The sequence below is a fragment of the Mycosarcoma maydis genome, chromosome 11 (genome assembly GCF_000328475.2).
Source record: "Mycosarcoma maydis chromosome 11, whole genome shotgun sequence".
NCBI lineage: Eukaryota > Fungi > Basidiomycota > Ustilaginomycetes > Ustilaginales > Mycosarcoma > Mycosarcoma maydis.
The window spans coordinates 448,648-470,322 of record NC_026488.1 but is presented as its reverse complement, the minus strand read 5'-3'; the positions used below and the strand labels follow the sequence as shown (position 1 = coordinate 470,322).

General features: G+C 54.0%; 8 protein-coding genes across 9 annotated transcripts; 4 read left to right on the top strand and 4 right to left on the bottom strand.

Moving 5' to 3' along the window:
- Window positions 1-2,834: 2,834 nt before the first annotated feature.
- UMAG_11052 (uncharacterized protein) lies at window positions 2,835-3,583 on the top strand (the record flags this gene model as incomplete). Its single annotated transcript, XM_011392232.1, has 4 exons — window positions 2,835-2,943; window positions 3,030-3,158; window positions 3,262-3,434; window positions 3,530-3,583. The coding sequence occupies 4 exons, from the start codon at window positions 2,835-2,837 to the stop codon at window positions 3,581-3,583; spliced, it is 465 nt and encodes a 154-aa protein (XP_011390534.1).
- A 137-nt stretch (window positions 3,584-3,720) lies between these two features.
- Window positions 3,721-4,656, bottom strand: UMAG_04017 (uncharacterized protein; the record flags this gene model as incomplete). Its single annotated transcript, XM_011392165.1, has 1 exon — window positions 3,721-4,656. The coding sequence occupies one exon, from the start codon at window positions 4,654-4,656 to the stop codon at window positions 3,721-3,723; it is 936 nt and encodes a 311-aa protein (XP_011390467.1).
- Window positions 4,657-5,703: 1,047 nt separating this feature from the next.
- UMAG_04016 (uncharacterized protein) lies at window positions 5,704-6,971 on the top strand (the record flags this gene model as incomplete). Its single annotated transcript, XM_011392164.1, has 3 exons — window positions 5,704-5,859; window positions 5,957-6,016; window positions 6,114-6,971. 3 exons carry the CDS (start codon window positions 5,704-5,706, stop codon window positions 6,969-6,971), a joined length of 1,074 nt encoding a protein of 357 aa, XP_011390466.1.
- A 270-nt stretch (window positions 6,972-7,241) lies between these two features.
- On the bottom strand, window positions 7,242-8,408 carry UMAG_04015 (steroid 5alpha-reductase; the record flags this gene model as incomplete). The annotated part of the gene is made up of 1 exon (XM_011392163.1): window positions 7,242-8,408. The coding sequence occupies one exon, from the start codon at window positions 8,406-8,408 to the stop codon at window positions 7,242-7,244; it is 1,167 nt and encodes a 388-aa protein (XP_011390465.1).
- Window positions 8,409-12,273: 3,865 nt separating this feature from the next.
- Window positions 12,274-13,672, top strand: UMAG_04014 (uncharacterized protein; the record flags this gene model as incomplete). Of its 2 annotated transcripts, XM_011392161.1 has the most annotated exons (3): window positions 12,274-12,327; window positions 12,456-13,281; window positions 13,437-13,672. In XM_011392161.1, 3 exons carry the CDS (start codon window positions 12,274-12,276, stop codon window positions 13,670-13,672), a joined length of 1,116 nt encoding a protein of 371 aa, XP_011390463.1. The 2 variants fall into 2 exon arrangements, with proteins under 2 accessions (XP_011390463.1, XP_011390464.1); XM_011392162.1 differs by lacking the exon at window positions 13,437-13,672 and having other exon boundaries at window positions 12,456-13,355.
- Window positions 13,673-14,239: 567 nt separating this feature from the next.
- Window positions 14,240-15,877, bottom strand: UMAG_04013 (uncharacterized protein; the record flags this gene model as incomplete). Its single annotated transcript, XM_011392160.1, has 1 exon — window positions 14,240-15,877. One exon carries the CDS (start codon window positions 15,875-15,877, stop codon window positions 14,240-14,242), a length of 1,638 nt encoding a protein of 545 aa, XP_011390462.1.
- A 1,036-nt stretch (window positions 15,878-16,913) lies between these two features.
- Window positions 16,914-17,734, top strand: UMAG_11050 (Ras-GTPase; the record flags this gene model as incomplete). Its single annotated transcript, XM_011392231.1, has 3 exons — window positions 16,914-16,984; window positions 17,082-17,643; window positions 17,723-17,734. The coding sequence occupies 3 exons, from the start codon at window positions 16,914-16,916 to the stop codon at window positions 17,732-17,734; spliced, it is 645 nt and encodes a 214-aa protein (XP_011390533.1).
- A 321-nt stretch (window positions 17,735-18,055) lies between these two features.
- Window positions 18,056-21,517, bottom strand: UMAG_11049 (exoribonuclease II; the record flags this gene model as incomplete). The annotated part of the gene is made up of 1 exon (XM_011392230.1): window positions 18,056-21,517. The coding sequence occupies one exon, from the start codon at window positions 21,515-21,517 to the stop codon at window positions 18,056-18,058; it is 3,462 nt and encodes a 1,153-aa protein (XP_011390532.1).
- Window positions 21,518-21,675: the final 158 nt, after the last annotated feature.

Genomic DNA, 21,675 nt, shown 5'->3' with positions numbered 1-21,675 from the left:
ACCGGAAGGGATTGAAAGGGAGAAATGTAAAGCAAAGGGAAGAAGAGACGTGCTGATGATCAAGACTCGAGGAAATGAAGGAAATCCTAAACCAATCAATCAATGATCACAAATCGTGAATGTCATTCCAATTGACTCTCAGACAGACTCGAGGGTAGCTAGCTGGTCGGTGACGTTGTGGCAGACTAGCGCAAGGGTGTGTTAGCGTAGCCTGGTCGCTGAAGGGGCTCCAAGACAAGGAAACAGCGCCTCACATCGGAGCGCCCAGGAAAAAAGTACGAGTCGAGTCGAGCAGTTAATCACAATGAGGCGAGGCCAGGCCAGGCCATCCTCGTAAGCTTCCAAGAATGCATGCATTCAGTGATTTGTGTGGTTCGTGGTTCTCAACCAGCTCTAGCCAAGCCAAGCCAACTCAACTCGGAACGAGCCGAGATGAGAAGCGTGAATCAAAACACAGGACGATGAAAGCCACGACATGCATCGCGATTTTGTGTGACATTCTGAGTTGGCGTACGGAGCATAAGCAGTTTCAGGATACAGTGTGTGATGACAAGATCGACCTAAGCCCCCAAGCCCCCAAGCCCCCAAGCCCCAGCCCCAACCCAAACCCAAACCCAAAATGGAAAGTCAGCTTGGCGATTAGCCGAAGCACACAAGCGAAGGCCAACAGCTGCAGCTGCTGCAACTCTTGTCGCCGCCGTTTGCGCTGTCGAGCGGCGCTTTGGTGCTTCTGTGAATCGTGAATCGTGATTCCGTGATTCGTGATTCGTGATTCGCGATTCACTCGTGATTCTGTGATTGAGGATTGGAAGCGAAAAGCCGAGGTTTTTCGAACACCTCGCTACGCCCAACACCTGCATATTTGTTTCCCATTCGGCTGTGATTTTGGGCGCCCAACGAGCGAAGAGCAACGAGTAGTGAATCCAGCGCACAACTCGGAACTCGAGCTGTCGAGCCGAGCCATGACAGAAGGAGACGCTCAAGCACCTCGTATGCCGTCGGCGGAATCCATGCTTTCATGTAGTTACTGACATCCAGATACGATGTGCACATGTGCTCTTATCTGTCTTTGCAGGGTTGCTGCCGATGCCAGATTTTGAACCAGCTTGGCTCTTTTCTGTCATCGGATCGCCCGTTTTCTCTACTATCCATCGTCGGGGTTTCCGCTATCTCGTCAATCACGAATCGCTCGGCTCGAACAAGGTCGGATTCATCGATATCAGCACGTAGGTGCGTAAATTGATAGCTCGGTGGGAAGACATGAGGCTGTTGCGTTTGAATTAAGTCTCGAGTCTCGAGTGATGCAGCTCCTACCTTAGAAGCCTAGACGCACATTCTCCTTGCAGAATCAAGCCTGTCGAAGCTGTCACATAGCCCTTGTTCTGTCGCTCGGCAATGCCCTTGTCCATAAACACATACTGTAGCTCTCCGCAGCCAGACTAATATCGTTGGCGCATTATCGTGCAATCTGCTAATCCCCGCAATCAGTCTTGTAATGAACAAGACAAGAGGCGTTGCTAGCACGAATCGTGGAGGCTTGTGACTAGTTGCGACTGATTTGTTACTGGTCTCACAGTGTGCAACCCTCTATCGTCTTTTCTGTGGATCCTCAGTGAGTGTCTCAGCCTGGGGGCTGAGGACGTGCAGCAGCAGTTCATGCGGCCCACACTCTGAGACTCGTGATGACTGTCAGAAACGATCTAATTTTGTAAAAAGTTGAAAATGAGTAATCCCGGCTAATCACGAATAATAAGTAGCATATTGGACGCGATCGATTCGCGTTTCACGATTCACGATTCACGATTCACGATTCACGATTCACGATTCACGATTCACGATTCACGATTCACGATTCACGATTCACGATTCACGATTCCCGTTCGACTGTGCCCGCTGACCATGACCATAGCTAAGCAGCCACAGGTGGCCGAGGCACAGTATTAACCAACATTGCAACTGTTATCGACAGGACATGATGATACAAGTGCGGTCATATGGACGATCGCCTTCCAAGTCGAGCTGGCAGACCAAGCTTGAGCTGGGTCTTGCTTGATTACTCACGACTACACGCCGAGGCAAACAAACGCCGCTCAGAAACCGCACTTCCAACCTCGCTCCGCGTTGTCAAGACAACCATCTAGACCATGCAATCGCGATGTCGACCGTCACCAATCTCCCCAGTTTATCCGTTGCAAGGTGGCCGGCCTAGCAACCCTAAAAAGCCCTTTCAGGAACAAGATCGATTGCAGCGATGCCGTTTAGTCTATTTGTATCACAGCCTACGGCGTTTGGTCGTCGCAATCTGAGTGCTTCTTGCGTTTCATGACTGCAAATGTACCCACCCTCCGCTAATCTGACAGCGAGGCGTGAATGCGTGGGCCATAGGCCGTGGGCAGCGGGCCGTGTGCTGTGTGCGGGGATTGCAATTCACGTCACCAGCCTCCTCTGTTGCTGATGTGATCCCACCATCATCGGGTATAAGCCGATGTATGGCCTAACATCGGGTATCATCCGATACAGAGCAGATGCTTTCTGGCCGCACGTAGTCGTTCATCACCCATCAGTCGCAATCACGAATAGTGCCGAGGACTTTTGTGACGTTTCACGCACTTGACGCACGAATTCCAGGCCAAAGTACTGTAAGTAGCCGTGAGTGTGCGTTCAAGAAGCATGATTCAAACGTGTCCAGCAGGAGCCCAAAATTTCGGGAGTCGGACAGATGCGCGCTGCCAAAATTTGGAAAGCGCCATGCTCACCCAACAGTCGTGACTTGCTACACACTTGTGACTCGCTCGCACACCTCACCCGCACGCCAACACCTACCATCTACCACCATGGAGGACGACGAACTGCAAGCAATTCGTGCTGCTCGTATGGCCGAACTCAGAGGGAGTGGCGCTGGGGGCGCCGGCTCCAGCTCTGGAGGTTCAATCGGTCCAGGTGGTAAGTCCGCAGTTGTTCCATTTGCCGTGCGCAGCAGGGATGGTGCGGGTGCTGACCTCTTCAACTTGACTCTTACCTTCTTACAGGCTTCGGAGCACCACAAGGCGGATCCGGTGGAGCATCCGGTAAAAGTCAGGAAGACCAAGCAGCACAACAGGAAGAGATGAAGCGTCAAATGCTCAGCCGCATTCTCGATGCTGAGGCGAGAGAACGATGTAAGTAGCAACCCTGATGCTCTGCCCAACCCTATCAAGGCATCTAGACCAAACTACTGACCCTTTACGCTACATCATCGGCACATGATCGCGTGCTTGAAAGTGTCGAGAATCGGCCTTGTCAAGCCGCAAAAGGCAAGACAGATCACCGACCTGCTCATCCGTATGGCTCAATCAGGTCAGATCCGAGGCAGAATCACCGAAGATCAACTCATCGGTCTCCTCGACCAAGTGGACCAGGCTTCTTCCGCTGACTCAGGTGCAGGAAAGATCACTGTAAGTGCGACTCTCTCGACCTGGATGCCACAGTCATGAATGAGCTGCTCATCATGGTTTCCACTTATGTCTGTACTTTTACCAACATTCTACAGTTCACTAGGAAAAAAATCGTCCAGGACGACGAAGACAGCGACTTTGACTTGTAGCAGCAGCACGTCCAATCCACTTTGGCATCAATCACGTATTTTCTGAGAGCAGGCTTATGGATGCGTCGAGTGACACACAAGCGACCAATCGAATCTGACGTGAGACTTGTGATGGGTATATCTTGTTCGACACAAGTCTACATGGTTGCTGACGCCGTGGGCGCAGGTCCAGCTGGTGCCGTTGAACCAGATGCTCCACCAACGGCTTTTTGAGTCTTGACATGGAAAGTGCACTGTGGAGCCTGATTTGTCTCGGCCACCACCGTACTAGGCACATCCAAGTGCGCCAGCGCGCCCTTAACAATGCCCACGGGGTATGACAAAAACACTCTCGACTCCTTTGCCGTCACTTGCGCACCCTGGGCGGTCGACACGTGCTTCAACGGTGCAAATTGGTTATCATGCAGCACGTATACACCTCGATGATTTGTGCGCAGGTTGTCCACCTGTTTGCCCCATACCGCCGTCCAGACTTCTTTGCAGACAAACTTGAGCACATCGAGCGTGTCTGTGAATCTTACTCGATCCCTCGCGAGATTTTCCGTCATGTGATAGCCCACCTGGTATCCGATGCCTTCGAGTCGAGCTGTGAGCAGCGTTTCAACTTCGCAGAGTGTTTCGGACGCATCAAATCTAGAGATCGATCGCACAGCTTCGCTGTATGGAGAAGAAACCGAGGAGGTGGTCGAGCCAGGTCCTGGAGTTGTCGACATGGAGGGCGCCTTGTTCAGTGTTGGGAGCTGGATTCCTGCTAGTTGAAGCTCTTGACGTGCAAGTGACTGTTTACTAGCTACGAAGCCGGAACTGTGGATGAGTGTGGCCACCATCTCGGTAGCTAGGCTGTGTAGCGCTTGACTATCAACGTAGTGCGGTGAAGGCGTGGCGAGTTCGAGCACTTCCGATCGTACGAGCGATGCTGAGGATCCAACGTGAGATTCATCGCTACTTGCCGTGACTGAGCTTGAGAAGCTTGGTAGTGCGTGCGATGGCCTCGAGGTGGAAGGGCTCGACGATGAGCCAAGTGATAGTCGCTCGATTGCCGATGTCGTTGACGGCCCTGCTGCCTTTGGCATATCGACCAACTGTAACAAGTATCGTGTTCTGTTTTACGATAGCTTTCCGAAAGGAAAGGACCGAAAGGAGCCAATTCTCTTTCCCGCTTCTGGCTGATGTGAAGGATTGCCTCAGGAGTGTTCGATGTCGACTGTGCGCTGGGGTGGTTGTCTGAAAGTCACGAGTGCTGTAGAAGCGAAGAAAGCAAGACGATCCTCATACTCGGGCCCGTGCAACGAGCCGCGACGTGCGACTCAAAGACATCGAATTTCTGAACAAATCTAACAGCTTTTGTTGCACTCACGACTGCGCCTTCGCGTGCCCACAGCTCCTCCACCCTGAAACGAAATCACGAATCACCCTGTCATCACGTGAGGCGCGTGGACTGAGTAACGGAGCCTACACGCGGGTGTTTTTTCTTTCCCCAGTTTCCTTTTGCAGCTGCAGAACCACAGAGCAAAATTCCAAGACTCACGACTGTGAGAAAGCGAAAAATTGCATCAGCCAGAAAGCACTCTTGGCGACTCAGAGCTTGCTGGTGGCTGCTTCTGCTACACAAGAGAGAACCGAGCGGCTGAGGAGGGACGGCTGTAGAAATAAGTGATAAGCGTGTGCGGGTGTGAATGTGTTGTATTTGTGTGTATGGACAGCTGCAAGGCGAGCTGCGTTGAAGATCCGGTAATTCGCACAGATCTCGAAGAAAAGCAAGCTGGTAAGGTACGAGTTGTGTGTACAATTCGCGATTGGACTGTACAAGTACAGTATGTGTGTTGTTCATTCGTGATTGATCGTGTTGTCAGCTGCGGACCCTCTCTCTCTCTCTCTCCAACTCGCACAAACACAACCACGCTCGCCCAATTACCTCTGATATCCTCTCCACATCCATCTCTCCTACACTCGTCACCATCACCACTGACGACGGGGCCCTGCACGACGCTCGCACACCTCGCCACCGCAGCTGCAGCGTCTCAACAAGCCCATCCTCCTTCGCTCGAGCAGCGTGGCAAAGCTAGCGAGCAACACATCTACAGCTCAGCTTCCCTATGAGTCTCACCGAGTCCTGCACCATGACATCTCAGCCTCCTGCATCAGCAAACGCTGCCACCAATTTGTCGCAGCCGTTTCTGCTCGCGCCGTTGCAATCATCAACATCGTCCAATGCGCCCATCACTCCTAGCAAAGCAAGAAAGCAGGCACATGCGCAACGCACACGACTCTTGGCGGTAAGCATTCCATTCCTTTCAGCGTTTGTGCAACCTCTGTGGCTGACAGGAGACTGATGCGGCCATGTTTTTCTTTCTTGTTTCTTCTGCTTCGTAGTTATCCAAGCATCTGATGACACGATTGCAGTATGCTAACTTCAAGGTCGAGCATGGTTGGGTAAGCTCATCGCCTTTAACGCTTTCGATTCCTCCTTCTGAGTGCTCAGCTCACCTCGCCTTTACTTATTACTTACACACTCTGCTGCTATACACAGTCGAAACAATCGCTCTCAGAAGTAGAGAACCTGTACTATCGGCAGAATCAGACCGAGACGAGCAACGCAACTTCTTCAGCGGCCACGGCTACCGCAGCTGCCAGGAAGAGCACATCAACGTCACCTAACAACAACAACAACAACAACAGCAGCAGCAGCAACAACAACAGCAACTCAAAACCGCCAACGACGCCGAGCGTTGCCGCTACGCAATCCCAGGTCGGTGTTGGATCGAGGTTGTTCAGGGACGCTGCTGTCAAAAAGATCGAGATCGAGGGTGGTGATGTGTTTGGCGGATATGGCCTCGCCACTCCACCTGCTTCGGCTTGCAGCATGTCCGGAGCCACCTCATATTTGACGAGCAAGCGCGGACGATCCACATCATCAACGCCCATCTCTCCACCCAATACCAGCGCCAATTCTTCGGCGAGCAGAACGGGTGATGCTCACAAACCATCGCCCAACAACAACGGCAGCATCAATGGTGCCAGCAATGCTCCACGCTCAGTGCAAGCTGCATCTTCTACCAATGCTGCTGCAGGTGGAGCAATGAGCTACGCCGATTTCTGGAGCCGCGTGGGTAGCTCGACCGTTTCAACCGCTGTTGTATCCAGATCCTCCACCAGCCCAAGCAAGAAGCGGAGCGCCGACAACGTAGCAGCAGAGTCGATCGGTGCTTCTTGCGCAGCATCAGAGCGACCCGTGGCTGCGGCGGCTGGAGCAGCTACGATTGCCAGTCCCAACAAGCGTGTCCGAATGGAATTGGGCGCAGATCGCTCAGCTTCCAGCAGCCCTGTCAAAGCAGCCTTGTCCGAACGAGGTCCAAGCTTCGCAGCTAGCAGCATTCACAGACACTGAACCCCTAGATCAGGGCAGAATTTATAAACGTCACTCGTAACTTTTTATTCATTCGGATCCTCACCTTTGTATACCGCTACCATTCCCCCTCATTCCCATATCAACCTAGCAAACCTCACCCAAGTATCTAGCTTCAATGCATAACAACTTACCATCGTCATCGTACATGACACAGTGCCGGATCGGTTCGGTTCACGCCGTCGTGTACACCCAAGCACAAAAGTTGTACCAGCAGCTCTGGGTATACAGTGTGGTAATTTCGGAAAGGTATTAAAAGACAAAAGGGATGATTGCCTTGCGTTCGCGTGGGAACTTGTCGCCGAATGTCCTCTTGTACCACTTGTGACCGTTGGTAGCTCTAGGAGCCATAAGGCAAATGAGCACAAAGGGAAAGAGACAGGGTGGTGTCGAAAGTGCTGTTGCGATGGCGTCCTTGATGCTGAGATGGGTAAAGATGGGCAACGAGTGGATGGCGGCGAATGCAAATGAGAGCCACTCGAACCATTCGCACAGGTAGTTGGGGAATGAAATGTATTCAAACATACCTCCGCGCGGGATCGAGTACTTGGAAGTGCCTTTGCACACACTCGTCTTGTCGTCGAAGCGCTTTTGGAATGACTGCGCTTGCTTGTTAGGCTTGCGAATGTTCATCAGGATTTCGTCGTGCATGACGTTTCCGGCAAACCCGATCGCCCAGCCTGCCAGACCCAAATACCAGAGGGGGCTCTTCCACACCGAATTCGAGATAAGACCAGGTGCATCGATTCCCACTGCATCTGCGGCTCCTGTGGAAATGAGCTTTCGCGTGAGCTCTGACGCAGCAAGTGCTGAAGCTGTGTTGCCTGCCTTTGCGCTGACAGCGGCGAGAGCAGCCGAAGCAACGGCAGGTTGCGGAAGTGCGGACCAGGGAGTCCTTCCACCAAGCCAGCTACCCATCACGAAGCCATTGATCAAGTTGAACGCCACTGCTGACAGCGGCACCGAAATATGCAGCGGCGAGCGCTTGGGCGACCTCAATGGCTGCAACACGGCACGATGCGAGTAGTGAATCAAGAACATCACCACCAGCACCTGATTGGCCGATGGCAGAGCCAAGAAATGCTTGATCGAAGGCGAGAAGAGCTCCGACAACGGCGGAAAGATTTCTCCGGATCCTTTGACCACCGAAGCTGAGAGCGGCTTGGAGAGCGCACCAAGCAGCACAAAGATGGGCGAAGGAATCTCCATGATAAACCAGCCCAGATTGCCGTTGATGTTGAGCAGGCTATCGAACGCGAACCTGCCATGAGGCGCGTTGATGAGCGATAGGACAGGTATGAGAAACGGCCACGCTTTGAAACTCGCCAGCACGATCGAGTAGAGTTGAGCTGGCGAGTAAGGTGGGCTCGGCAGCGTGCCCAAACCGATCACGTCCTTGATCCAGGTGAGGATCGACATGATGATGAAAGACGCGCAAACCGACAGGCCCAGTGAGCGTCTTTGACGGCGATGGTGATGGAGATGATACGGAACTGGGTAATGGTAATCACGAATGGTAAGGGTTAAATCAAGAACCCTGAGAACTGAACGGCTGGAGGCGCAACAGTCTCGGAGGGTGAGTCGTAAGTCGTGAGTAAGGAAGGTTAGTACAACCTCCACTTTTCTACTTTCGAAAATCAGGAATCATGAAGGCAGGCTGACCAACCGGTGACCGTGAACAGATCGCGCGATGAGCTTTTTCCTCGTGCATTTTTTGCCGCGATTTTTGGGAGCGATTTTTGGCTCTTCAGTGTTCAAATTCACATTCGACATGCACAACAACATCCTGACCTGTAGCTCAAGAGTTAGAAATTTAACCTCATGGTCGAGTTCATCCAAATTTGACTCCGAGTAACATGCTCAGGATGGGGAACGTTTCATTCGTGATTCGTGATTGTTTCGCGACGCGCGTTCAACCTCGTTCTGCTGTCGCCTTCCTGACATGAAGTTGTAACTTCATTACCGCCGAACACCTTCGACACAGGCTTCAGATTTTAGCTTTCGTGCATTCATCTGTCTGCATAGCGCAGCGATTTCAAGGCGACGTCACATGTGCAGTCGGACGGCTATCCCGTTGCCACCCTACAACCTGGCTGTGCGGCAGGTCATCGACGGCCGCGTAGCATCGGGAAGACGCCGTCGACGGTCGTTCGGACCGAGCCCACCACCCAAGTCTCGAGGCAGCCCAAATTGAGTCGCCATACATGGCGCTCAAGCTCGGAAGATGTATGCGTGATTCCCTTTACAGTATCGTTGCGCAGCAAGAGAGACGCCCTTCGCTAAGTTACACTTGGTTGGTATGGAAGTAGGCGCCCATTGAAAATGGCACAGAAGGTCGTTAGGGTTATCGGAATGACAGCAGGACTTGTTTCGAGGGATGGTGTTCACAGTCTCCGCATACGAGAGAGTCCGAGCTGAGTCCACGACGATTCACGATTGCTGCTCGTGGCTGGCCGAGAAGTGGTCCAGAAGATGGTGAATTGCGTAGCTGCCGACCGAAATGTGCGATCTTCGAGAGATGGGCACGTCCGGTGCTAAGACTGTTGCAGCCAAAAGTGGCACTGGTTCTTTACTGTGTTGATGCTAGTTGGCATGCAAATCATACCGAGGTTGCGCATCAATCCACCTGATCAAGGCAAAGTAGGCTTCGCGATTCGCCAGAGCTCAATCATGAATGTGTTGTTATGTTCGTGTTGCTCCCTCTCTGAAGTTACAGAGTGTAGACTTTGATCCGCCCTGAAAACGGAGTACTTCTTACCTCGAACGCAGTGGCAGATTCATCTGCACAGTGTCAAGCGTGAAGAGCCAGCATCGAGCCGTCGATCCGATCCAACAATCATGTGTCACGCACCTCCGTGCTCTTAGACTCCAGCGCCTAAGAAACAGAACCCTACATCTCCTAGACCGAAACCTTTCTTGCCTTTCAGCTATCCTCTCGAGCTGTAGACACCTACACACACACACGCACGCAACGCTGGAACTATGCAGCGGTAACGACAACAACACTTGCAGGTCAATGTGAGTATCTCCGCGCAATGTCGCAAATTTAACAAAAGCTGGAGATTGGCTCACCGTTGAACCAGTCTACCATTCGTGGTTGCGGTATTGAAGCTGTCTTGGCGAGTAAAGCATATACCTTAGTCTCCACAACTGTCTTACCTTTTACTCGCCAAGCCGTGAGTGTCGGGCGAGAGACGAGCATTTCACAGTTTGTGATTCGTGATTGCGATTCGCTCTAGACAGGCCGAGACGTCAGCCAAACCACAGGTCACGCGGCTGTTAACTTTTTTGGTAAAGAAAGTGCACCCTGCATTTTTACCCCACACTTTTTCTGTTGGATGTGAAGTGGAGGTCGTGATGACTGGGCAAGTGCCTTGGTCACGAGTCGTGAGAGCAGCTGGAAAAGCTTATCGTTCTGTGTTCGTGCAGGATGATGGCAAGTCACGCGGCCAAGGTCGGTTATTGTGTGGGTCTATGCACCTTTGCCTGTCACTTTGGCATAGAAAGCCGCTTGATGATCCGCTCGCTCCAGAGACCCTATCCGTGTTAGCCCTCCACTGGTCCCACTGACTATTCACTGGCCATCCACTCCCTTGACCATCCATTGGCATTCCGCACAGTATCTGAACAAGGGGATCCATCTCGAGGTCTCGCAATGAAAACACTGCATCTCGAGAGTATCGGGTGAGGCGAGCAAGCACGAACAGCGGTGAGCGAGGTGGTTCTTTCAGTTGGAGAACAGCGACTCTCGTTCGAGCAGACTCGACAGAGGGGAGAAGCCCCGTTGCCCCGAGCGTCGTTGTCGCTCCGTCAGCCTCAACCCAAGTTATCTAGACCGCGCTCCAGGCCTAGACCTGCACTTCAGCGACAGCAACCACTGAGACTTTGGCTCCCTTTTACGGCATTCTGCTGCCGCTCTTGTAACATCTGACTACGCATTTCGGCGCATGGCCTGACCTTGGCCTGTGCCAACCGAGACTCAGCAAGAGGCGGATGCCCCGCCTAAAGCCTTGTTCAGAGTCCTTGTAACGAAGCATGTCCTCAAAGACAAAGACCACACTTTGCACAACAGTCGTCGCCACGTCTTGCTGACTCACGACTGTGTGTCGCCCTTGCTAGTATAGAGCGTGATTCGAGAGAGAGAGAGAGAGAGAGGTGGCGCGCTATTTTGCAGCTGAAGCAGTGACAACTGCATGACCGAGACTTGTTCAAAGCAACGCAGAAAATCGGCTCAGAGTCTCAGCACTCGGAACTAATCTGCCTACAGCGCACACACAATCACATTATTGTGGGGGCTATCGTCCAGATAGGCGGATCAAGAGAGAAACCGAGTCTGGCCATGCAGGCGAACGAGCAGAGGAGACAGAGCTCGTCTGGCAACGACCTTGATGCTGCTGTAAGACAGGGCATTTCGACAGTCGACTCTAGCGTCACCGCATGTCCCTCTCGCGCTTTCTGTCTCTCCCTTTGCGTTTGGAGCCAGTCTTTGCGCCATCTGCGACCCAGTGTTCGGCTGACTCCGTGCTTCTGCGCTGTCCCCACACTTTGTGCATTCAAGAGAAGCGAAACAGAAGGCTGCCTGTTGATGTGCTCGTGCTCGTGTGAGTCTGTCCGCTTTTGGCCACTTTCTCGGAGAGAATAGCAATTGCTCTGGTATCCTGCCCTAGGTTGGCAGAAGCGGAGCTCAGCTCCGCACCATCGTTCTGCTCTGTGCTGCACCCCTCTCTACACTAACCCCGCATGCTCGAGTCAGTCAGCTCAGTCGGTAAGCGAATGGACCGTGCGGCCTCTCGTCGAGTGCCTGGCCGTGACTCTCGCCTTCATCCTCTAGCAAGGCCTCTTCGAGGTCCCTCGTCATTTCAGTAGTATAAAGCCCGTCGCTCATCAACAATTCCTCTTCCCTCCCTTTTCTCATCAGATCAACTTCCGATATCTAGCTTCTCGAGTCGCACTCCGCACTCAAAACATCAACCAACAAGCCAGCTAACCAACACAACGCTCTCACTGACGCACCTTTTGCCTATCTCTATATTCGCAAAAGTATCTTCTCACCAGTGCCAACCTTCGCCGCCGTTCAATTTATCCCACGGCCGCCCGAATCTCACCAGCAGGATCACCTGTGAGCGAACTAGTATCTAGTCGTTCCTCTTGTTCCTCACCACCAGCAAACCTCCTCGTAGCCGCACAAGGCTACCCCTCTACCCCCTCAAGCGTTTCTAGCACCGGCTACTCCCCTTCTCCAACCCTTCAATTCCCTCCCCCTCACATATCCCTTATCCTCAAAATGGGCAAGAAGTCGAACAAGAACCAGGAACAGGTTGTCGACCTCACCAATGCAGTACGTGTCTCTCAACCCCTGTCTCGATCGTCATTATCACCCCTTTCCTCCCCTTCCCTTCGTTGTGAACCGACCCTTTCTGTAGGCATTGACTAACGAGTTCCTCCTTCCATCCATCCATCCAACAGGGTCCCAAGGACTGCGGCGTGATCTTTGACAGCTCTGATGCCGTCCTGGACGAGGCCAGGAAGATGGTCCGTCTCGACCACGTCTCCAAGCCTTGGACTCGTGAGTCCTGGGAGAAGGCTAGGCCCTTCATCCTCGAGCAGCGCCAGAAGCTCGAGACTACCGGCTGGGCGGGCGCCGACTCGGCCCGTACCGAGATGTACGTCCTCCGCCGCAACGCCCCTCACGGTGCCTTTACCGATGACGGCTTCATGTACATCAGGATTCCCAAGAAGTTTATCGACTTCCACCGATCCAGCCGACCTGCCGAGGAAGACAAGGCCGACGAGCACGACGAAGGCAAACAGCGCAAGACGCTCCGTCGTCGCAAAGAGAACGCACCTTCATACAAGCTCGACAACGAGTTTATTTGGAAGGTGCGTGTTGATGGTGACGGTGAGAACAGCGACCGTGACCCCAACGTCATCCTCGACACTCCCGAGCCCCTCGAGAACATTTTTTACCTTGTTCAGTGCCTCTCGCCCGGTATGGCCAGGCTCGAGTACAATCGCAAGGACGCCATGCAGCCCAACACCAAGCAGTCGGATCTTCGCGATGACCCAGAAGCCCCCGCTATGCGACATCGCGCCGTATTCGCCGCAAGCGAAAAGATGGTCCGCACCCTTCCTCCCGTCTTTTGGTTGAAGAAGAACGAGACTGAGCTCCGCAAGATCTTGGGTGCCGAGGCCTATGAGGCCACTATGCGCGCCGCGCAGGATGACAAGCGCTCGCACATCCGCGATGTCAAGGGCCTCAATGAGAAGGTCTGGGAAGAAGCTCTACCTCCACGCTCCGAGACAGAGAAGAAGGGCAAGAAGTCGAAGGCGCCGAAGGTGCCGAAGGCGGTTGCGGCAAGTGCATGAGGAGCGGCTACGTGTGGCAACGGATCGCTCGTTCTTGGAACGAGCTCGTAAAGGTCCTTGTCTCGTTGTTGCTGCACGCAGCCGCTCCTCTTGCGCTTGCCCGCATCCCGCCTGTTCTTGTTGAATCGCTATCGCGCGCCGTGGCTCGTTCTCCGTACCAAGCTCCGTTTCTCTCTGCCTTTGGTTCCGCTTCCGAAAATGGCTACGCAAGAAAACCCATATCTATTGGCCCCGTCGAGACCGGCACCGTTTTGTCTTGGATGACTGCTGCTCTAGCCGTTGGCGCGTCTGCGCTCTTTTTTCGTCCCTTCGTTTGATCGTGCGTCCCAGTACGGGGCTGGCGACTGGCTCTGCGACTGTTTTAGTCGACCAAAGCTTGCCAAACACAATCTTGCTAATGATGATGGCGACCATCTCATGTCTCTTGAAACGAACCTCTAGCATGCACACACACTATCCCCATATTTACTTGTACCACCATGGAACCCATTGCATCTCGCATCTCATATATCGCAACCAGCACTCGCCACAATCCCTTCCCTCGCTCGCAGATTTCTCGCAGGGTTGAGGGTGTTCTCGTCAACGGCTTTTGTAGTAGTATCATGGCAAGCAGCTCGAATGAATATTGTTGTTATTTTTTGGGGTCTGAAACACGAGACAGCAGTCGGTTTGTGTGAATTGTCCGTCAGCTGGGTCAACATGAGTTGAGAGTGTGGCTTTGGTGCGAGTTCAAGTGATACAGGGCCTTGGCTTTGTTACGGGGCCTTGGCTTTGTTGATCAGTGTGAGCGTGTTTGCACAAAGTGGCTCAGGACGGGCGGGAATGACACGGAAGAAGAGTTGTGAGTGGATGTGATGATGATGATTGGATCGAGTGTTGCGTGTTCAGGACTGGTAATGAGTTTGGTCTTGTTGGTCATCTGCGTGGTGCTCGTGTTTGGTTTCGACTTGGACCTCGGCTGGGGAGTGGTTCTGTTCGGGGTGGAGTTGGGGTTGAGGTGTAGGTGGACGTCTGGATGCGATCCAGTCTTTTCTTGACTGACCTAGCACGGTGCGGAGCTTGTATTCGTAGAGGCCTTCTGGGCCCCAGATTTGATCGAGCGCGTGATCTTGCTTCCATCGCTCTGCCTGTTGCTCGAGTCTGTTTCTGGCGCGTTGGGCGTGTGCGTGTTGGTGGGCCGGGAGCGCATCAGTGTTGATGGGTGTAGCAAGCTGCTCGATCAGGGCCGTGTTGACTTGGATGTGATTGGGCCCTAGCAGGTCGTCTAGTAGAACGGGACCTGTAGGAACTGCGAGTACTTTGGCGTCTGCACGGTCAATGTATCGGAAGAATGGAGCTGGCATCTCCTTTAACGCCTTCCTGGACATCTCCTCTTTGCCCCTCTTTCTGGCCTGTTCCGCCTCTTCGTCTGAGCCTTCCTCGCTTGCGGCGCGCAGCTTGTTTCGACTCCTGCCCACCTGCTTTTTGAGTAAGCGATTGATGGTTTCCACCTTGTCGTCTTCGAGCTTTTTCTCTACCTGATTCTTGCGTTTGCGCGCAGTCTCGGATCGACGCAGTGCAATCTCGTTTTCGGTGAGCTTCTTCTTGCGGTTCGGGTCGAACATGGGAAGTTCCATGTGTGATTGTTCTACTCCGCCTTCGCGCGCGAGCTGGCGTGCGGTCTTGCCGATGATGGCTTGCATTTCGAGCGCGGCGGCTTCGTCAGGTTCCGAGGCCGAGTCGTCCGAGTTGGATCCAGACACAGCCGTGTGCGCACGAGAGACGTCTTGATCGTCTTGATCGTCGAGTTCATCGTCCGGGGCAGGGGGCAGCTCGTCGATATCGTCGTCAGAATCTTTGGCGTTCTTGGCACGCGGCTTCCATTTCACCTTGAACGCGTCCTTTGCGCGACGCTGTGGTGGTGGAGAAGGTTCTGAAGCTGTTGCAGTGGCAGTGGCAGTGGCGGTGGCAGTGGCGGTGGCGATGGATCGCGATGGTCGACCTGGTTTTGGTGCGGGCGAGAGTTCTTTGGCTGCTGCCTGAGGCGTGCGTGTGAGTTTTACGCGGAGTGACTTTTTACCCGCGCTTCCGCCAGGCGTCGAGGGGGGAGCAGCTGCACTTCGAGTCGATGTCCTCGTCGCCGATGCTTTCGGCGCATCCGCCTCGCTTCTCGTCGACTTACGACCTGATAGCCTCGTCGGTCCTCTACGAGACGTCGATGGCGCGTCGTACTCTTCATCATCGTCGTCATCGTCGTCATCGTCGTCGTCCAATTCATCCGCATCATCATCTTCCACATCCTCGGCGTCATCGTCCAGCGGTTCGACGTCATCTTCCAGAGCATCTACAACGTTGTGCTCGTCATTCTCGTCTTCTTCGTCGTCGTTCATGATGGTGCGGATCGTACGACGACGTTTTCTGGATGGCGTGTGTGGTGCAGAGGCCATGGCTTCTTCGTCGTCCTCGTGTTGTTCGGGAGAGGAACGTTCGCCTGTAAGGTCGCTGACATCAGAGAGGGCATCGTAGTCGGATCGCGGCGGCATGTTTGTCTCATCAAAGGTCAGATCGGGGAAGAGGGAGGCGATGAGAGGAGTTGACTGAGATTTAGGGTTTGCAGGTGGGACCGAACGATGAGCTAGATTGTGGTGCTTTAATTAGAGCTGCAAATGCAAATGCAAATGCAAATGCAAATGCGAATGCGAGCGTTGCCGTTCGAATGGTTAGGGCCGATGAGGATGCAACGCCGGATGAAAGTTGAGCGAGATGAGCGATGACGAGAAGGAGGAAGAGGAGGATGCTGGGTGATAGGCGACTAGCTAGCTGCAACTCAAGAAGGGTGCGAGGATGCATCGGGGCGCATGTTGCGCTTGCATCGGCGATTTTACGGATGATTTTTTGGAGAGTTAGTCGTGAGTTGTGCTTGTGTGATTTTGTGGGAAGAGCCAGTCGCGAGTGTGAGTGACGAGTGTGAGTGACGAGTGTGAGTGAGGTGAGCGTGAGTGTCAGCACCGAAAATGGTTTGAAAGAGCGTGACAAACGCGATGAGCTTTGGCAATTAACTGTTTCGTGACTTACTACGCCTGCAGACACGAGACGCACGAGGCACGAGGCACGAGGCACGAGGTGATGTTGTAAAAGTGGTGAGTGTTGGTCTCTCGAGCCTCACACTCGTGACTCGGTGTAAAAGCCCACTTGGTGCTCAGTCGTGAGTGCTCCCAAGCCTATGACGGATAGGAAATAGCGAAAGCTTCAGTTCCCGCAATTGGACGCTTGTTGGATGCTGCAGCAGCTATCAAAGGCCTGTGCTTGTCATCGAGCTGTGCTTGTGATTGACACGCTTTCCGAATTCAGCTGTGCAATTCACGCTTGATCATCCTGCTCTACACTCGTCGCCATATACGCCATCATCAGCTCAGCTCGTCAATCGCACCAAGCGCTGAAACGTCGCAACGTCGCAGTGACCCGACAACCAGAATCGAGTCTGACATCAGCCCAACGAGATCGTCGCTGGCATACATCAGGTCACCAGCGTCATAACCGCATCACAAACGAGCATCTCTCTCTTTTCATTATTCGACCATGTCGGCTTCCGCCGCATCATCGTCCAGCAGCCACGATGCATCTAGCGGCGGGAGTTGCGAAAAGTCGAGGTAAGTATCAAACGCTCGTTGTGGAATGTATCTCTTACCGTTGCGCTCACCATGCTTGGTATCGGTTTGCTTGTCTGTTTTCTGCCTGTACCCACAGTGTGATCCTGAAAGTGGGCATGGTAGGCGACTCGCAGATCGGCAAAACGTCGCTCATGGTGCGTTACGTCGAAGGCTCGTTCAACGAGGACTACATCCAAACGCTCGGAGTCAACTTTATGGAAAAGACCATTTCGATCCGCAACACGGAAATCACGTTTAGCATCTGGGATTTGGGCGGTCAACGCGAGTTTGTCAACATGCTTCCACTCGTCTGCAACGACGCAGTTGCCATCCTTTTCATGTTCGACCTCACGCGCAAATCCACGTTGAACTCGATCAAGGAGTGGTACAGGCAAGCGCGCGGGTTCAACAAGACCGCGATTCCATTCCTCGTCGGCACCAAGTACGACCATTACGCCACGCTCCCGAGAGAGGAACAGGACGAAATCACAAAACAAGCTCGAAGGTTCAGCAAGGCCATGAAGGCTCCATTGATTTTTTGCTCCACCAGCCACGCGATCAACGTGCAGAAGATCTTCAAGGTGCTCCTGGCAAAGGCGTTTGATTTGAAGTGCACCATCCCGGAGATCAAAGGTCCCGGCGAGCCCTTGTTGTTCTATGTGAGTCAGTTCTACACGTTCCACCGAGCGGCAGCGCATCGGTTCACTGACCGCGTTTTCTCTGCTTTTGCCAATGCAGCTCGATGTCTAGCATTCCAGCCTCCAAGATAGGCTCGTTTGCGCTCCTTGTTCCCACCGTATACCCGCAGAAGAGCTGCGCTTCGTCATTCGTTTGCCCGTGCTCACCGCCACAGTCCTGTTTTCTGCATCTACATGAGCTTGCCAAAAATCCAAATCTTCGCCTTCAAAGTGCGCCGAGTCACGAGTGAGTCTTTTCAGCCTCGCAACGCTTGCACATTCGACATTGCTTTCCGGGAGAAGCATCGAGCTGAGGCCGAATGTCGAAGGCCGAACGTCAAACGTCTGGATCTGCTCTGGTACCGAGGCGTAGCTCGCACGGCTTCTGCATGTGTCAGACCCTCCTGACAGTCAACCCGCTCCGGATGCCGGCCATGGTAACAGCGACAGGGACGACGTCAAACACGTCGCCTGCGCGAGGCGGTGGCTCGGATGGACCCCATTCTAGGTCGGCGGGCGCGCCGAGCTGCTCGATGTTGACTCGTACCCTTGCGCTTAATGTGGCAGCATTGATTCTGGGTTCTGCGAGCGCTACTCTGGCGGTGAAGCGCGTGTTTGTCTCGGCTTTGGCGGCTAGGAGGGTTCGTTGCAGACTGGCGTTGATCCAGAAACGGTTGCTGGAGCGCATCCATTGTTTCGCCGAGATCTCTTGTCGTTCGAGCTGGGGGAGTAAGCGTTGCATGTTGTGCACGCCGAAGCGAGCCGAGTGGTGAACGAGGTGGTGCTTGATCTGCCAGTGCGCGAGCATGTCCGGATACCGACGCAACGGCGACGTTGCTCGCACATAGCCACTCCCTGTGATCGCATCCTTTTCGTGCGTCCGAACAAACGCGCTGGAAGCATCCGAGCTGATCCCGAGCGAAAAGTGCTCGCTTGGAACAGCCGAATATCCACTCGTGCTGATCGAAAATCCTCGTCTCAAGACCTGGTCAAAAGGAATCAGACCGTGTCCGATAACGCCTTGCTCGCTGATCAACGTCGAGTCGGGCGGTAGGTTGGTTCGCAACGAAAGAATCTCGTTTGCCTCATCAACCGTGTCCGGTCGCTTCTGGTATCGATACGCGAACGCAAGCCCATGTTGTTTGCCATACAATGCTGCAATTCGACCAGCTAGGACCATCAATTCTGAGACCACAAACTGCGCTAGTGCAGGTACACCATCCGATTCCGTCTTTTTTGAGTCTGACCTGATATGGATCGTAGGAAGACCAGCGAAAAAGTAGGGTCGATGCAAGTCGCGAGCTGAAATAGCAACGCCCGGTAGCGGAAGTGGAGAGACGCTGACCAACGAGCTGGTTTGATAAGCCAGGAACGCGGTGCTTTTCGCTCGGTTCTCGCTCAGCTTGGTCGCGATTTCAAGCAGGAGCGAGAGGTCCGACGATCTTGCGCCTTGAGCGCGACAAGACGGGTGGGCGAGCAGAGAGCTGACATGGTCGTACGAGGTGGTCTCAACGTTGTGTATCAGCGCAGGTCGCACCTTCGTATCTTGCACTAGACCGGATGGGAGGTCGACAAGCGCGCTGAAAGTCATCACTCGTTGAGCATCGACGTCCGCCCCTGTCCCCGTCCCCGTCCCGCCACTTGAAGACGCGGCGCGCAGACCGATGCCACTGCGCACAAACTCGTCCGGCAACATGGCCCATCTCGCCTCGGGAAAGTACAGCGTCTGGAACCGGCGTTCGGCCCTCTGTCCCAGCTCGTCATCCGGCTTTATCCACGCTGTAGGATCAGCAATGTGGACGTGCACCCAAGCTTGATCTGTCCCACTGACGGTTTCGATCGAGATTCCGTCGTCCAGCTCAAACGCGTCTTGATCGTCGATCACATACACCGTGTGGTCAGCGCCAAAATCGTGTCGAATGGATTCCACCTGCTCATCGAGCGTCAAGTTGAACTTGCTTGCCAGCGCCGTTGTACCGGCAGAGGAGACATCCTCCTTGTCCGATACGGTCGGTTCGCGCTCGGGCTCACCGCCATCTACGCCCATCGTGGCACTGCGGAAGCTTGCATCCAAGCAAATCGGATTCTGCCACGGCGGAAGCGCACCGATCGAGGTCAAGAAGCGCATCACCAGCGCATGCTGCAGATCGCTTCCCGCACCCAGATCGGTTCCCACCGTCTCGAGCATCGACCGCCCCAAGCAGTGCTCCTGCTCCACCAACAAGGTGCGTGTGGCGCGGTCGACATCCATCGATCCATCCATGTGCGGATGCGGGAGAAGTCGGAAGTGTCCACCGGCGCGCTTGACAATGCTCATGGCGATGCTCGCGTGTGTATCCTCTTGCACTTCTCTTCGGGATCCCAGACTCGCTTGGAGGAACTCGATGATGGATTTGTCTTGCTCGGTCCAGGTGACGAGGAGGTCGGGATGGTGCGGCGTGTCGATGATGCGCGGTGCGCCGGATGCGTCGTGTGGATGCGTCTCGGAGTACTGGCGGATCTTGCTGGCTTTGCTACAGAAGGCGTCGATCAAGTTTTGGCCCTCGGAACCGGGCGCACCTGACATCCATCCGGAGACCAGCGCCAAATTCGCCTTTTCAGCGTCGCTACGGCATGTAAACAGCTGGCTGGTACGATGCGACAGGGCATCGGCCAAAAAGTGTGTCGGGTGCGACATGAGCAGCGCGTGCGCAGCATAGACTGTGCAGGCGGTAAATGCACTTTGCGCTTGCTTGTCACTCGCTTTGATTCGACGAGTTTGCAGCTTGTGCATCAATCTGGCCGCCTCAAACGTCGTGATAGCGCCCGTCCTGAGATCCATCCTGTGTTTTTTCAAGTTGACCACCTCTGGCGTTTGCTCTTGCGACGCGCCATCGACCAGGAAAAGCGACTGGAAGCTGGGTAATAGACGCTGCAGCTCGCTCTCCTTTTGACGTTCCAAGATGCGCAGCTTGTTGCAGATCGAGGCGCGCGCTTCGAATCGAGGAATGTCAACGGGTTCTTCCTCGATCGCTGTTCCTTCCACTGGATCCGTTTCGCCTGCGGTGGCGAACAAGTGGACATCGTGAGAGCCGTCTCTGTTGACGGGGCTGTCGAGGCTGTTGCTGGAAACCACATAATTTCTACTTGTAGCTACCGCCTTTTGCACGAGTTGAGGCTCGATGACGGAAGGGATTTGCATCATGACGTCGTTGTCCTTGTACAGAACGATCTGGCCCGATGCGACGAGGACATAGAGATCGTGCCTACCAGCGTTCGTCCAGCGGTCGGCTTTGTTTTCTCGATCGACTTGCAAGGCGTCATCAGGAGGCGGCAGGACGATTCCAACAGCGAGACTGGTACGGCGCACTTCGACAAAGTCTCCTGGCTTTAACTCTCTTCTGGGAGTGATAAAGTCGCGAGCAGAGATCGAAGCTGTGGAACCATGACGCGCCTCGAGCTCGCCATCATCTGTCTGCGCATGCAACATAGGCTTGAGCAGCACGGCGGCTGAATGCGGTCCGAGCAACGTTTCTGCATTTTTGCAAGCATTTTTAGCGCTAGCCATGCTCTTGCTTGCATTGTGAGACAACGTTGGTCGGCCTACGTTGCGAAGTGTGCTAGGGCCGGGCGTGTGCTTCCAGCCAGAGTACCGATCTGAGCTTGATTTGTCGATTGAGGCAGCATGCCGTCCCAGTCGCGACGCTGTGAGCAAGGTATCGGTCAGTTTCCTCTGCTTTCGGCTTTCGTTGGTTTGCTTGGACGTCGGCGAGCTCTTACCGGCGCCCCTATGAAACGTTCGACGCGGCGTTGAACATAACGAGGGACGTTGGAGCAGCAGCCTGCAAGGCGTGCTGGAAGCCACGCAAAGCTTCATGCTGAGTAGCGCGCGTTGGCGTTGTACACTTGGTGGTATGGTAGCAAACCCAGTATAGGACAATACACACATGAAAGTCACCAAGGTCTCCAGAAGAGCACTTCTCATGTTCACGGCTGTCGGACAAAAAAGAATCGCGTCGCTACAATTTCTCGGGA